A 16,076-nucleotide genomic window follows, 5' to 3' on the forward strand; every position below is an offset into this window, starting at 1 on the left:
CCTCATCCAACATGTAATTAAATATAACTGACAAGCTATCACTGCCATTATCTCAAAGTAGTCACCTCGACTCTGTCAGTGCAGACACTTTTGATCTCCAGTTATGATCTTTATGCAGGATATATTGCTTAGGGCTTCCTTCTTTCTTCCTTGCAATCATTCAGGCTGCCAGGATAGATTTAAAAACTTAATCTGGGTCTGCCTACCATCATCCATACATACCAGTGTATACCATCATTGTCGGATCCACTGTATGCAAGAAAAAACAATAGCTCACATTTGTCAGGTTGCTGAGTGTGCACTGAGAGCAAGAGATTCCCACTGATCCTGCTCTGCTCCCCCCTCTCTATGTAGCTACAAAAACTGCACAAGCAGGCTTCAGGCAGCAGATAATCTTCTGGCTCTATCATCTGCTAGACCAGTAACAGTGCTCAGTACTTAATATCTTTGAAACTCAGAAAAAATTTTACTAATGAACTTTCCCATTAAACATACATCCTGCAATTAAATTTTAGCAAATGAATTCGTAAGAGAGGCCGTTATGGTGAACAGAGGTGTAGGTTTAGGTAAGTTCAGCCACTGTTGTATTCACTGTCATATTTGGCTTACAGTTGGAGGGGTTTTATGGCTGAGAGAAGAATGGACACAGACTGCTTGAGCAGGAATCTAAGGATGCAAATTCTGTAATCTCAGAGTACACTTATTTCCTTCCACAGTTTCTGATAGAGGCACAAAGTTGTAAGGCATTGTAACAATTTCATTCTCACTCTCTCTTTGACACTAAAATTCAGCAAAAGACAGAAAAGCACTTGTGGAAGAGCAGCAGACGAAACAGTGGAGCCAGAGAGCAGCTCTTCAGTTAGCTCTAACAACCTGTTTCATTTTGGGCGGCAGACAACCAAGCCCCACAGGCAAAGAAACAACATTGTGTATTACTGGAAGACTTCCAAAAGGCAGCTGCAAGACAGTATTAGTCATATATGGAATAAACTTTGAAATGGTTTTACTTTATTACATTGTTGTAGCCTGCCAGGTGTGCCATTCAGATATATCTGCATTGCACAAATGGATAAATTTGTGTCAGACCAGGAATGCCTTGATTCTCTTCACATTAGTCTATGTGTGAGGTTATTCCACAATATGTACTGTTCAGACAAATCTTGCTGTAATCTGCACTCATCTGCAGATCCTGACTTCCTCTTAAAGAATTACACATGTAAGCGTTATAAGATCACCTCTGCTGTCTCCATCACATATGAATCCAGCAACTGCCCCTCATCCCCATGCATGACTTGCGAACCGCTGAAGAGTGACTGCATGTAGTATGTAGTGATGAATGACTGATATCACAGATGAGATGAATCCTGCTTTGTTTTATCGACGCTGCACCTAAGGCAGCATACATCTATTCAATGCCTCGATGGGCATCCAGGTTCTTGAACAGACAGATTTTTTACTAGGCTGATGCATCCAAGGGCATCACAGTTCCAAGTTCAAAAATCACTGTTCACTAGTTTGCAGCCTATTTCTGGTGACATGCAATGAGTGGGCAATTTTCCATGTACACAGTGGACCCAATCACATTATTAATGCTCCATTTAAGGATCAGCCTGACCAGTGTGAGTACACTGCATTGTCATCAATTTGTATTAACTCACTGTTTAGCTGACCTCAAGCAGAACTGCAACATGCTGCATCACCTCGTCCTTCTCCAGCGTCCAAGCCAGGGTGCTTTCCTGCTGCTCTTCACTTCAGCTCTGGGGGAAGGAAAGGAGCATGGTAGAATCCATACATAGGAGCAACATGCAGGTGACAAGTGACATTACTTCAGCTTGAGAATTACTCTCTTTTCTCCTATAGCAAAAGATATCAGCATAAGAATTGGAATATTCCTTACATGCTGCAAGTTGTGCGCTGTGATACTTAAGAAAACTGGAGTAACAGTTTCTCCTACCTCTTACATTTAGATTTTGAAGACTGGAAGCAGAAAAGCATTTTCAGAGGCAGGTGCTGCTGAGAAAGACCTTTCTCTTAACTGTCCAAATAACCAGCACAAACCTCTCTTGAAGACCCACTGCAAGGTCCTGTTCTTCAGCTAGGTGTCTGACTCCATGCAAGTAGGCTTTTTTCCCCTGTTTGTGGCATTGCAGCAGATGCTTTGTTATGTTGCAGAATCTATCTAATGGCCTGCTATTAGATTTTTAGTCACATTTCTAATCACAAGATCAGTTGTCATAAACCCAGTGCAAAAGACTACAAAAGGACAGTAAAGCCACAAATTAATTTGTTGGAATTAAATTTTTAAAATACTAAATAAGGTATTTCTGAATTTTATTTGATGCTGCCTCTGTTGTAAACAAAGCAAAACAAAGTACCCACAGAAGCAAATCACCTTAGCCCTGGATACTCATTTTTTGTTAAAGGCCAGCTTCCTTCTTTGATATGGCAAATTTATGGGGACACGTGTATATGACAGAAGCTACAACAGTATCACAGGTCACAGCTAAGAACATTTTCTTCACTCTCTGACACAAAGGGAGTAGTTTGCAAGTGTTTATAGGGCATAACTAGACTTCTCCAATCTCTTCAGATTTTTCCTTAGATTATATGTGTTACAGACAAAGACCTCATTGAGCACGTGATTTATGTATAGATGTGCAAATTATAAACACTGTGCTCAGATCAGTGTGGTTACTTGTAATGCTTCACTACTACAATAAAGCTTGTTTTCAAGACTAATCCCCCATAATATCTTGGAATGTAGATACATACAGATGTACATCATTAAGAAAAAGAAAATGTGCAGGTAAAAGTGAGTAGAAGAGAGACGAATGATCATAAACACTTGTTTTTACATGGTTAGAAATACACAAATCTAGAAGTACACATTTGGAACGGGTTTTGCCTGTCAAAGTAGCTGATCAGGACTTCCTGAGGATGTGTAATACTTAAGAATGTATAAATAGACATGTATATATGCTCAGTTTGTGTTCAAGCAATCTCATTAATTAGAAAGACAGACTTAGATTCCACTTGCTTTTAAGTTGCTTTGTCTTTTGTACTAGAGATAATAAGTTTCACAAAGCAAGCTAAAAATAGAGTGAGCCCAACACAAACCAAAGCTAAAAATATACCCCATGCAAAACTAGCTTTTGCCATTTTCATGGAAAAGGCCAGCCTTCATTCTGCTGCAAAGCCAGCGGTTGCAACAGGTTTTAGGATGGCTTTGAAACCAGTGGACAATAAAGCAGTAATGAGAACTGCGGCATTCAGGGCAGCCTGGGCTTTCTGAAAAGCAGCAGTGCAGTGGGAGCACTATCAGCCTTGTGTCTCAGAAAACACTGAATTGTCAGCGAGGACACAGCTGAAAGAGGGTGATGAGATCTAAAGGGACAAAGGAGTTAGTGAAAGAGAGAGAAGGGATTTTAACTAAAAAGTAACAGAGTATATTCTTACTGTCTCAGTACTTCAGGCTGTTAGTGGCATAAAGGTCCTTCACACTTCAAGAGATTAAATAGAGTTAATAAAAATAGCTAACCATCAACATACAAAATTAATGATTTCCAACCACTTTATCCAGAAGGAAAAAAATTGTTTTAGTAACTCTTTTGTGCAGATGGACAAATTAAAAGGGCAATTTTCAGCTAGCCTGAACACCACCTGTCTCATGGCACTGAGTCAGAGGAGATACGGGGTTCCAAGCAGCAGCTCAGCAGGTCCAAGTAGGGCACTATGCAGGGAACAAGTAGGACAAAGTAGATTTAGGAACTTTTCATGGAATTTAGGCAATCTGACCATGGTCCAAAGAGCTTAAGGGTCTTTTCCTAGATCACACAATAGCACACTGGCAAGCTGCTAGCATTCTGGCTTCCAGCCCGAAGCACTGTCCTCCATCCAGCTGCGTAAGTGGACAGAAGAGGGAGTTCTCAACTGAAGGAATTTTTTGCCTCAAGTTTCCAAGCTAGGCTTGATAGCTAAAACAATTGAAAACATTTACAATAAAATGAAAACAATATGTAATTGTATTGTTTTCCAGCTATTCTGGTGCCAAGAAACAGCTTTGGTCAGGAAACCAGTTGTAAATTTGACAAGGAAGAAACAGAGATAAGTAGGACTGCTTATTTGCCAAGAGAGACTCCCTAAATTTAACTGTCTTGAACTTTGTGAAGGAAGAGGAGGCCTTCAGCCCAGTTCAGCCCTACTCTAAATTAAAACCCAGTGAAGTCAAGGTGACACCTATGGTATGGTGCATTACCACTTAAATCAATAATCCATAATACAATATAAGAGCCAGATATACTTGATAATATAGCAATTCTAAGCCCATGTGTATATCTATACTGAATGTATATGTATACTTGAATTATATTACTTCCAATGGTGACAACAATGCAAATGTCTCTATTTAATGCCAATTAGGCAAGGAGCTTTTGGAAATCCTGGCTAGTACCTAATACTATCCTGAGCAAAGTGTGCATGCTCATGGCTTAACTCATGTGTACCAGCAAGGTATGGGAGAAAGCTCTGAAACCCTCCAGGGCAGCTCATATCACAGCAATAGTTTCAGCACCTCAACTACAAAAACAAACAAAAAAACCCAAAACACCAAAACCCCCACTTTCTGCCACATTTTTCTGGGCAATAAATAAACAACAAGAAAGAAAATGGAGGAGCTGAGGTTTGCTTGAAAGAGCAACCAGGTGAGAAGACTGAAGGATGGGATCTGCTATGGGCTGAGCGCCTGTAAGAAAGGGGCTTCAGAGAGACAAAAAACTTTGAAGTGGAAATGGTGGAAAGGTAAAGGGCACGTGGTCAAGAGATGGGACAAAAGATGGATGAAGCAAGAACAGGAATTACAGATTATGAAGGAACTATTTGAATGCTGTAAACACCAGGGAGGGAAAAGAATTGTTTAGGGTGGTTCAGTGATATTTCTAGGAGTGATGGGATGCAGATAAGCAAGTGGAAAATGTAAGCTATTAAACAGGAAACACTTCCTGACAGTGAAGGCTAATAGACTGTGGAAAAGTCTCCTAAGGGAAGTGGCAGGAGCCGCTCAGACAATTAAAACTAGACTAGACAACATACCTTAGGGCACAATCATGCCCAAGACCACAGACAACTGACTGGATGTGACAAGTATCTTCCCTTCTTGCTTCAGAAATAAAACTGTAAAGCCCAGGGGGAAAAAGGACCATTGTAAATGTGGAGGAATCACACCTGACTCAAATAACACCCAATTGCAAATTTTCCTTGTAACTCACACAGGGTACAGCAGTTTGGCTCCTCCTGAGCAGTAGCTACACAAAAGATCCTGTTCTCCAATGTTACATTACTGTCAAACAAAAAAAAAATCTAATTCACAGTAAACGTTAATTCATTGTTTGCTCAGGCATTCTGCAATGTTTAATTATCTCATTGTTTAAGGTTTAACAGCTTTAAGGACATTTTTCTTAGGAACTGCTGAATTTATATCCTGTTCTACTTCACTGATACCATCCAACTTTCTAAACCACAACTGTGATAAGTACTTGACAGAAAAACACTAATTGTTTGTTAGTTTGTAGACATTAGGAATTTTGCAGAAAGCTTGTAAGAATTAGATGCCCATTACCTGGTGTACCTTGCACTTGGCAGATGAAGGGGAGAATACTCATGAATGCTGATGTAAGGCAGCAGTAGCCACCTGAGGGCTGGATTTTTTTTTTTATTTTAATTTTTTAAACTTTTTCTTCCCATCATCCTGATGTGCAGGCTGAAAGACTTTTAGTGTGCTCACGTGTCAATCTACTAAGACGTGATTGAAACCCACAAGCTTATTTGAGAGAACCTGCCAAACACCTATTAGCTGGTAAAAAGTCAGTGGTTGCTTTGTTTGAGAAGGGTTGGGCTCAGACTCAGCAATGAAAGGCTCCATAGCCCACTTCCATTTCACTCCTCTGGTACAGAGACACTGTATCAGGACCACTCACACTATAATTTGGTGATATTTACCTTCCCTCAGTGTTTCCTGTGGTTGTCCCTGATTTTTGTTGTTCTATAGTCGCAGTCTAAAACCTCTACAGCCTTGCACCCAATGGATAATGAACTTGCTGCACTTACTTACTCCTAATAATGAATCATATTGACCGTAAAATTTGATTTGCATTACTGTAATGCTTTGATGTCTAAGTCAGGCACACTCCCATTGTGTAAGGCACTATACAAACCCAGAACAGTAGACCTTGTTCCAACAATTTATGGTAAACAGACTGGAATACCTCAACTGACCTTGATTTCTCACCTGACAACTTTCCTCTCTGGTTTAACTCACATCCCAAAGAGTTTGAGACCAAATCTTTGCAGGTAGCTAGTCTTCCACACTGCATAGATGCTACCATCTTTAAATATTTCTGTCCAGAAAAAAATGCAACATTTTTTCTCCTGAATTTCACATATAACTTGCAAAGACAGACCACTTCCAATCACAGCGTGCTGGTGCAGTGATTGTTGAAGCATATACTGATCGCTGGGCCAGCGCAGTTGCCAAAAATATGTCTGCAGTCATTTACCCATGCAAACACTAACACATATGAAACATAAGCAAGCATTGTGAAGATTGGCTTACCCGGTATTTGCTAGGCATTTATTGATTAAAATATCGATTAAGGCACTTGGTGACATTCTGTGCTTGGAACTTCTGGTTCTGCTGTTTCCCAGTGGAGATGAGAAATCGCTCAGCGAGGCTGGAGGTCTGGCCACTGTCTTGTGTAGACAGGCCTGAAAAAATACAACAATCAATTTTAGAAATGGCAGGTCCCAAACCTAAGTTTTGTGTATGTTTAGAAGTGTGTCAAAAAATAAAACCTTGTCAAAACCGATGTTTTTTGTAATTACAAAGTATTAATGGAACAGCAATGTAGAAATCACTACAGTTCTTACAATACAAACGTAGCAATGTTGTTTACTTTTCTTCTCAATATTAATAAACATTTTGCTGAACTAGACAGTGAGTCAACATTATTTATGCTTTTCAGCATAAATTTAATTTTTTTGAGAGATGAACTAAAACAGTACCATTTTTTCAAGATTATATTAATTGCCACAAGCTCATCCAAGTCTCCCTCTGTTGTTAGCTAGCCACATTTTATATCAAGGTTCTAATTAGAACTTCTTCGAAATACTTAATAGATGGATGGTATTGCTATGCTACTGATATGAAGATAAAGCTGTTAAAAGCAGTTATAAGCCTTCCAGCAGATGTTACAAAAGATCACAAATTATGGTAATTAGCAATCTAATGACAGGACTCCTCCATAATAATCCCTAAAAATTGATTAGCTATTCATTAAAATGTCTATAATTTACTAATCATAAGCAAACAGACTCTATAGTATTAATCATGATTATAAGAGGTTTTCAACTGTTATTAAAGTTAAATAGCCAAAGAGACGTATTCCTGTTAAAGTCCATTTAATCTTTATAACTGTCATAAACAGGCATTGAAGCGTGCTGCGATAAACAAAATAGTCCTTACTTTCCTGACTAGATCAACACATACTCAAGTTAAATCAGCTCTCTTCCTCTGAATTTCATCTTTCTTCTGACAATGAAAAAGTAAGATTAAGATGTTCTATTACAAAATTTTGCAACCATCTGTGTGGGATCACAGCTGAGTTAGAGTAACGATTCTTCACGTCTTTTGGGAAATGAGCGCCTTAATTTCTTACAATTCCTTATTGCATCAAGTAATCTTTAAAATAGTTCCTGGAAAGGAGTGAGATAAGTCATCTTGCATAAGTGTCATCCACAAGTATATGAAAGGATGACAAGTACAGAACTGATAAAAGGAAATTTATTTTAACACTACATATATTCAGATGTGGAACTTTTGCCTCAAGTTGCTGAAGCCAAGGTTTCAAAACCAAATTATTTAGAACTGCAACCCATCCAGTGATCTAATCTTCCTGGTAGCACAGTTTTTGGAGGGAGTATTAATAGGTGTAAACTGATTCATTAAGGACGAGGAGGTGATCTAGAGAGAGGACAGAGCTGCCTACTGCAGGATTTCTATGCTCTGTTCCAAATTATTTGGTGTTAAAAGCCCGCTAGACTTGCTGGATGTGTACTCCATACTACTAAGAAATCTTTAGCAATGCAAGATTTCTTTAGAGCTGGAGCACTCACCTCTCACCAGCCATTGTTGTTTATATATTTAAGAAATGAAACATCTTACTCTAATAAAATTGGGCAGACAAAACCAAGAAATTGTCAAAACTGTGTGTCCAGTTATCACTCTCTGAGGATCAAAAGTTGCAAATCCATTTCACATCTTTCACATGTTTTTTGGGGGGACAATTTACATAGAGCTTTTCATTCATCTAATTTTGAATTTTTTTTTTTTTTCAGTTGGAGGCCACTGGTGCTATCAGTCACAGAAGTATGAACAGCCACACTGTGAAGGTACTGCTAAATACTTTATTTTTCCAATCACATTAGTGTTTGGACTCTTCTGTTTTGCAAAGGGCCTCCTGATAGAATAATGCAAAAATTCACACAACTCAGCATTTAATGCTGCACGAGCATGTTATATATAAATGTAAGTGCTAAACAGGATACCTAAAGGAGGGCATTTTGAAGATACCGGTGTTTGTGCTTACTATTCGTTTTGTTTCAACCCAGGATAATGCTACAAATATAAAAAAAATTCTAAATGTGCTGCAGAGGTAATCACCCCAGCAAGTTGGATATAGTCAACTATTTAAATTCTTAAGGACAGTTATGAAAAACCCTAATGTCTACCTACAGCTGCACCTTTTGTTTTACCAGCAGCATCCGCCTAGGCTGCCTGCTCCCTCGCTCAACCCCGCGTCCTGCCCAGCCCTCCCTGGGACTGACAGTGCAGGAAGGGGCATTTCACTCCCAGCACCACTTTTTTTTGTTTTTGTTATAGTTTCCAAGTTTCTATAGTTCAGCCAACCTCAGCGGGAGTTCACTTTCTTTTCACAGCCATTTGCATGTGCATATTTTCCTGTTAAGCCTAGCAGAACATTTTTGAAACGCATTAGTATTTTTAAAACTACAGAAAATTACATACTAAGGAAGTTCCTTATTAAATTCCAACATCCAAAGACCTTTCCTTCAAAGATGTCTCCAATTTCCCAAGTGAGAATATATTGACTGTTGGGTGGTTTGGCTTTATAAAGGATTTGCAGTCTACATAAATAAACTGTTTTCTTCATCCTTAAATAGGTCCTCGACAATGGTATCTAACAGACGTCACCTGCAAAGGAAACAAACAGTCACCTGTCAATATTGTCACCAAAAACGTAATTTATGACAAGAGCCTTAAGCCACTGAATTTTGAAGGATATGATGTGAAGGGGTCTTCAAAATGGAACATAGAAAATAACGGACATACAGGCAAGTACTGCCAAATATGTTATTATGGGATTTATTTATGCCTTCTTTTGGAACCATCCATTCACTTCTTCCATGTCCTGGGCAAGGTGTTAGGCATCACTACCGCTACTTAAAAGCAAGGAAGCAAAAATAAGATAGCACCACAATATTTCAGCAGCGAAACTTTGAGAACACTTTCTGAACCCAGGCTTTCTGGGAACCTTGTGGGAATTACCTAGTTTTTGGATTCTGGACACGGTCCTTGAGCATCTCAGCAGAAATTGGTTCTGAGTATGTGCAGAAACAGAGTTCGAGTTGTCTAGGGAACCTGGAAGTCAAACAACAACCTCTAGGACTAGCAGGTGGGTGAGTGTAGGGGTTTAGGACAACAGTTTTGGCAGAGGTATATAATTTCTGCTGAATACTCCTATACCCTTCATATCTGGGCTTGCCCTTTCTGACCTTTGCTTCTGCACAAAGAAAATTCTGCTGGCGAAGAACATAATCTGGGAAAGTCATTCGATCAGTGGCTCGCAGCGTGTGTATCTTACTAGTTCTTTAAATAATGAGCTGAAATCTTCTTAGATTTCAACCTGTTTTCTCTGCACGCGGAAGTAATCTAATGTGAGCTTGTTGATCAGCTACTTACTGATTCAGTGAACACTGATTCAGTGAACAGCAATTCAGTAAACAGTGAGTGAATCAGTGAATAGCAATTTAGCACTGTTTCACTTCCTCCACTTTCCTTCACTAAAAGCAATACTAACAACGATGCTTCAACAACGCTATGCCAAATTGCCTTAACTTTAAAAATAAATCTGTTGTCCTTTTTTTGGAAATTATCTATAAGTGTTCTTAAGGTCCTACAGATGGATTGTTTTAACTGCCAAATCCCTAAAATGGAAATTTGCAAGTAGCAAATATTTTCCTAACTTAAAATGGAAAGGTAGGAAGGTAGACAGCTGGGTTGATTTTCACAGACAGAGACTCTAGTTTAAATCGTCAGTATTTTGACTGACTACAAAAAAAAGACATGTTTTGACTTTTCACTAATATATGGATTAATGCCTTTCCCATTACAGAATGATATTCTAGAATCTCCATATTACAGTCACGGTGCATAGAATTATTTTTTACACAACAATTAATATTTATAAGGATTGGTCAGAACACTCATCTTTCCCAGCCATGCAAAAGGATTAGGTTTTAAATCTGGGCTTTTAAAATTTCTTCCTTCTGAGGGCAACCAATTCCTGTGCTATAGTGAGTACAATGCAGAAACTGCTATTGCTTAAATTACAGCTGCAATTAGAAGCTCTACATGAGATTACACTATCATTATGTTCGATGATGGGCAGATAGCAAAGGTCAGTGTCTCAAAGGTCCTACAATCCAAACAAAAAAAGCCAACAAAGGTATGTTACTCATCCATTTACAGATAAAAAAGCAAAGTAACTAAATGACTCATGCAAGCTTCCAGTTCATTTGGAATTCAGAACAGAAATGAAATCTCTGGGGCTTCAATCCAGGTCAAAACAATTTTTCCTATGGAAAGAAAAGTACTGTGCTTAGTGTAAAGGTCTTAATAAGTAAATTTTAAAAATATATCCCAAATGTCTCAAACACACAAAGTGATGGTGATTTGTAGCTAGCAAAATATCTCCTAAGAAAATTTTATTTTGCTGTTAGCAACAGATCAAGCATCACATTAAATAGGTATAATGGCTTAGATGCTTATGCTTAAGTTGCAACGCTAAATTAAAACAGAATATATTTAAACTCTGTTACAGTGCAGACAACAGGAGATAAAAATGATGCTTAAAAACCAAATAAACTGTGATCAAGTTAACTTTTAAGAATACTTTGGTAGACGGTGTTCTCCTAGACAAAAACTGAAGGAATATAGGATTTTCTGAAAGGTATAAGTAGCTCTGACTCCTGAGGTTATAAAGGCAGTGAACAAATCCCTACAAATCCCTTCAGTGCAATGAAGGAAAGACAGTCTACTACCCAGTTTTCTTCAAAATGCAATTAAGCAATGATACTCCAAAGGCGATACTAAAGGATGCCATAAAAGTCTGTAAAACCCTCGCCCCAGAACGATCCAAAGTAGTGCTCTGTCTTTTTCCTCCATTTTAGAAAGGGAAACAAGTATAATCAAATTTATTTTATTTATTATTATTTATCAACTGACGTAATGGGTAGCTCAGCCCTCCAGCAAGTGAGGCTCTATACAAGTCATTCAAGTTCACAGAGCAAGTCCTAGGTAGAGATGGGAACAGAAGCTCCAAGTGCTGTGCCATAGAGGGATGCCCAAATGCTGTGGCATATTACTGGAAGTGGGCTATGATATTTCTCCCTTTCATCTCAAATTAATCTCAGCTAGCATTTTGTAAGCGTTCAGCTTCTGCAGAGTTGAACTTCTGGAACACTAGGTATGAAAAACCAGGCCAGAACTTTAGGATAAATTTGAATCTCAAGAGCATGCATCTGTCTGCTCTCACATACTATATAATGTATGGTCTGTTTTGTTTTTTTTTTAAAACAACTTATTGTTTTCCCCAGTTAAAGTAACGTTAAGCACATTCCCTAAAATTGGAGGAGGAGGTCTGGGAAGAAAATACAAGGCGATAGAATTTCATTTGCACTGGGGAGTCCAAGGTGTGCAGCAATACCTTCCTGGGTCAGAGCACAGCATAGATGGAGAAAAACAAGCCATGGAGGTAGGTGAGACTGTTTGTGGATTATGGCTTTTACTCAAGAACTCTGGCTTTTTTAAGATACTGTTGCACATAAACTATTGGCTAGTTCTCCAATGAAACCCCAACAGTGGAAATAAAGTACCGAGTCCACGTTGCTCGCTAACGAGAACACACAGGAAAACACACTAGTTTTGCATAGCAAAGGCACAGGACAGAGAACAAATCTGGAATTTATATAGCCTTTTGGGAGGATAAACGTTTCAAAGTCTATACAGTCTGATTACACTCTCACACTGCTTATTCAGCTTATATATTAATTTCTGGGACTGCAACCATGAATCGACCTAGGCAATTGAAAAAAAATATTCTCTTCAAGGCAAGACAAGTCGCCAGTGCTGATACACATGGGTTGGCGGAAGGAAACCACCCCCGTTTCAAACTATGATGTAAAAATCTGCCTGTTGCACTGCACAGGCTGAAAATTGAGGGCTGCAGCAGTCCACAGCGCGCTTCACCTTCTGCTACGCATGGGGAGATGTATATAATGAGACTGATTTTGATGAATGAAGTTTCAAATTATAGTCCACTTTTTGCATAGTGCCAGCCTCAGGTCAAGGGCCTCAAGCCGTCTGTCCCAGCCTGCGAGCACCAAGGCAGCTCTGGCCCCACTGCGGCGTAGGTGCAGAGAGGCAGCCAGGCTGCACTTACAACAACCAACTGTGGAGGAAAATGAACACGTAATTGTCCTTGACTGTTGTGTTACAGCTTCACATTGTCCACATAAGAGAAGATGTTTCGGATATAACAGAAGCGAAGAAAAATGCTGATGGTGTGGCTGTGTTAGCATTCTTTATAAAGGTATGCAGCCAAATTTTTAATTGCCCATCTCGAATCTACCAGCAGCTTGGCTGAGTGACCGATTGTGTTAATGTTACCAAGTCTGAACCTAAGCCTCCCTAACTTCTGCAGGCATTCAGTGCCACCACTTAGTTTCTTTACCCTTTTCTACGTTCTGCTTGCTGTTATCTTTTAGCCTTGTGATTCTTTTCTGTTTAATTTGCAATTAATTTAAAGCAACCAGCTGTTGAGAAATGCATGATTTGGAATCAAAATATTTTCATTTCAGGTTGAAGAAGAAAATAAAAACTATGCAACTCTAATAAATGAATTACAGAATATTAAATACAAAGGTAAGACATTTGTGCTGGTCAAAACGTAACATATATTTATTTCAAGCACATATACTACCAGGTAATTAATAGTCCAATCCTGTTCTAAGTGTAGTAGAGATGGTTACTTGAAAGTCAAAGCCAGAAGATAGAGATTATTTTGTCAAGCACTCAGAGCATTGCAGGTGGGAGAAAATATAGCTCTCCATATTTGCAGCGGTGAAACTCCCCAGAACGAGTATTCCTGCTTCTGCAGGAGGAAGTGGAGTGAGAAGAAAAACATACAGAGTGTTAACACGGGAGGTGTGTGTGACTTGTGCTCTGTGGGGTCCCGCAGTTAGCAGTCAGGGATTTCACAGACAGCGCAGTGCGGCTGCCCCGGGTGGCATGGGAAGCGTGCATGGGGATGAGGCTTTACATAGCCACAAGCAGCAGCTGCATTTGAAGACAAATGTGAGCAATACCTGAAGCCACGCTTGTTACGAGCAATTTTTCCACATGGGAATATTCTAGGGCAAACAGCACAGATGGAATCTTTGCCACTGAGTTCTCTACTCCCACCTGAGGAAGAGCTTGGAAGGTACTATCGGTACGAGGGCTCCCTCACCACTCCTGACTGCCATGAGGGTATCATCTGGACAGTATTTGAGAAGCCAGTTGAACTCAGTATTTCTCAGGTAAGCCACAGAGGGATAGCCTGAAAGGTCTGCTTACGGTTATTTTGCCCCTTCAGCTGCCTGCTCGCTCACACAACTTAACACAGACTTGTTAGCTGCTCCACTGCTTTGTTCCTATGACACACTTGCTTGGCATTAGCCTCAACGTCGTCCCTAGTGCCAGTATTTTGATCCAGTTAAATCATCTCTCAAAAAATGGCAGGAAAGGGGAAGGAAGGGGAAATGACGATGTGAAAAGAAAGCCAAAAAACCCCCCAGGTAAACACCTAGCTCAGCGCTTCGTCAGCAGCACTTCCCCCGCAGTCATCTGCTCACTCCCAAATTTCGCTGCTTTTCTCCTGTTGTCATAAGTATTAGGATACCAGAACAGAATACTTCAAAATCAAACTTGAGTCTATCAGCTTCAAGCAACACATTTTTGTCCTGCAGAGAGGAACAGGGGACTGAATCATGACTGCCTCTCAAATGCAGAACGTTTAGCTGACCGAGTACACGATTCAAAAACTCAGATGTCCTGGGGTGGACTCTCAGCAGTACTACTAGCCAGCACAGCCTGGCCGAGAGCCAGCATCTGTGTTTTACTTCCTTACCTGCTGTGTACTCATAATCACTTCAGTCACAGGGCAGTCTCAGCCACGCGCGAGTCAGCATAGCACAGTACACGAGAGTCAGCCTCTGCTTGCTCTGGGCCAGCCTCGTGCTGCAAGCAGTTAGCAATTTGAAGCAAAGAAAAAAATCCTAGTCCTCTTACTTTGTGTCAATGTGACGTGATGGACAAGGACAGGACTGTGTGCGTCAAGAGGACTGGTGTAATAAGGTTCTTGAGCTGGACAAAGCGTTTGACTCACACAAAAAGGAAGTCCCCATGATTTCCAAGGCTAAAAGAAGTCATCTGTTGGTGACCTCTGGCAGTAGCCTCCATCACATTGTTTCCTGCAAGGTTTAATGTATCCATACAGTTCAAAAACAGAGTGAGGTACTGCAGATTTACAGTATCACAATCTCCAGTGTTCCACAGAAAAAGGATTTAACAATCTATTTTTTTCTTTGATGTCTGCAGATTTCTCAGTTTTCAACAGTCCACTTTGATGGGAAGAACTCAACTTACATGGTTGAAAATTTCCGGCCTGTTCAGTTTCTGAACGAACGAAAGGTGTACTGGTCCAGTGCCAGCATCCTCCTGCCCACTGCTAAGGTTTTAATATTGGTCCTGATGCTTACGTACTTCCTGAGTTCTCTTTTCCAATGAACACTTCTCACCTCATTCAAGATTCTGGGCTTTTTGGAGGGGTTTTTTTGTTGCTGTTGCTGGTTCTTTGTGTCAAGTAGTCTCCCTAAATACCAACTCATGAATCATATCTCAATACAGAATTTAACCTTGCTCTCCTCCAGACACTAACCAAGGATTTCTGTTGCTGCTCTTATATAAAATGAAACTCATTGCACTAAATCACAAGAATTCAAAGGAACTGTAGGATAAAGCTATGAAGATTCAAATTAAAAAAAAAACAACAACACTTAAAGAAAACATTATGATGGATTATCTGCAAGCCTGTAGTTTCACCAGGACACTGGAAGGACACCTGACAAGCTATATGGAGGACTGTTAAGAGGAATCTGTTCTTAAGTGCCTATGAAGGGTTTGTTGGGCATATGTTTACATTCAACACTGTAAATCAGGAGACAGTAACATGAGGAGTAATTCTTATCATCCCTACATTGTCCTACATGAAGGTACAACACAGAGCGAAGAAAAAATGCTGACACGCAATTGAGCAACATCTGGGTCATCCTATAGAGTGAAGAATATGTGACAAATTTCATCTGTACTAACGCAATTTCCCCCCCTTCTTCCTTCAGAATACCTGAAGTTAATTTTTAGATAAGGATACTGGGTTCCTTTCATCTAATCTACTGGTTCTGGATTTCAGATTTCTCTATTAAGCCTATTTATTCAGCCTAGTACAGCATCTTCTCTGGGATGCCCACGGCCAATATGATGTGCTAGAAAGAAAAAGGGAAGCTCAACCACATATACCAGATGCACATCTGTGGAAATTCCCTCTCTTTGGAGGGCTGCATTTGAAGCATGAGACTTTGATGATCCTTTACAGTTTTCATTTGCCTAAGAAAATGGCACAGCTTGA

The 16,076-nt window shown here is 39.8% G+C and overlaps 1 protein-coding gene across 1 annotated transcript; it reads left to right on the forward strand.

The window, feature by feature from the left end:
• Positions 1–541: 541 nt before the first annotated feature.
• CA4 (carbonic anhydrase IV) lies at positions 542–15,178 on the forward strand. The gene is made up of 8 exons (XM_010290959.1): positions 542–566; positions 8,389–8,442; positions 9,232–9,402; positions 11,947–12,104; positions 12,849–12,941; positions 13,210–13,273; positions 13,766–13,929; positions 14,990–15,178. Exons 1-8 carry the CDS (start codon positions 542–544, stop codon positions 15,176–15,178), a joined length of 918 nt encoding a protein of 305 aa, XP_010289261.1.
• Positions 15,179–16,076: the final 898 nt, after the last annotated feature.

Source organism: Phaethon lepturus, unplaced genomic scaffold (assembly GCF_000687285.1).
Source record: "Phaethon lepturus isolate BGI_N335 unplaced genomic scaffold, ASM68728v1 scaffold2090, whole genome shotgun sequence".
NCBI classification, from domain to species: Eukaryota; Metazoa; Chordata; class Aves; order Phaethontiformes; family Phaethontidae; genus Phaethon; species Phaethon lepturus.

What these genes read in the sequence shown, in the direction of transcription:
- CA4 (XM_010290959.1), top strand. Translation starts at nt 542, where the DNA reads ATGGTGAACAGAGGTGTAGGTTTAG. An exon ending in GAACAGAGGTGTAGGTTTAG is followed by an intron (nt 567 to 8,388) that starts GTAAGTTCAGCC and finishes TTTTTTTTTCAG; the next exon opens with TTGGAGGCCACTGGTGCTAT. An exon ending in AGAAAATAACGGACATACAG is followed by an intron (nt 9,403 to 11,946) that starts GCAAGTACTGCC and finishes TGTTTTCCCCAG; the next exon opens with TTAAAGTAACGTTAAGCACA.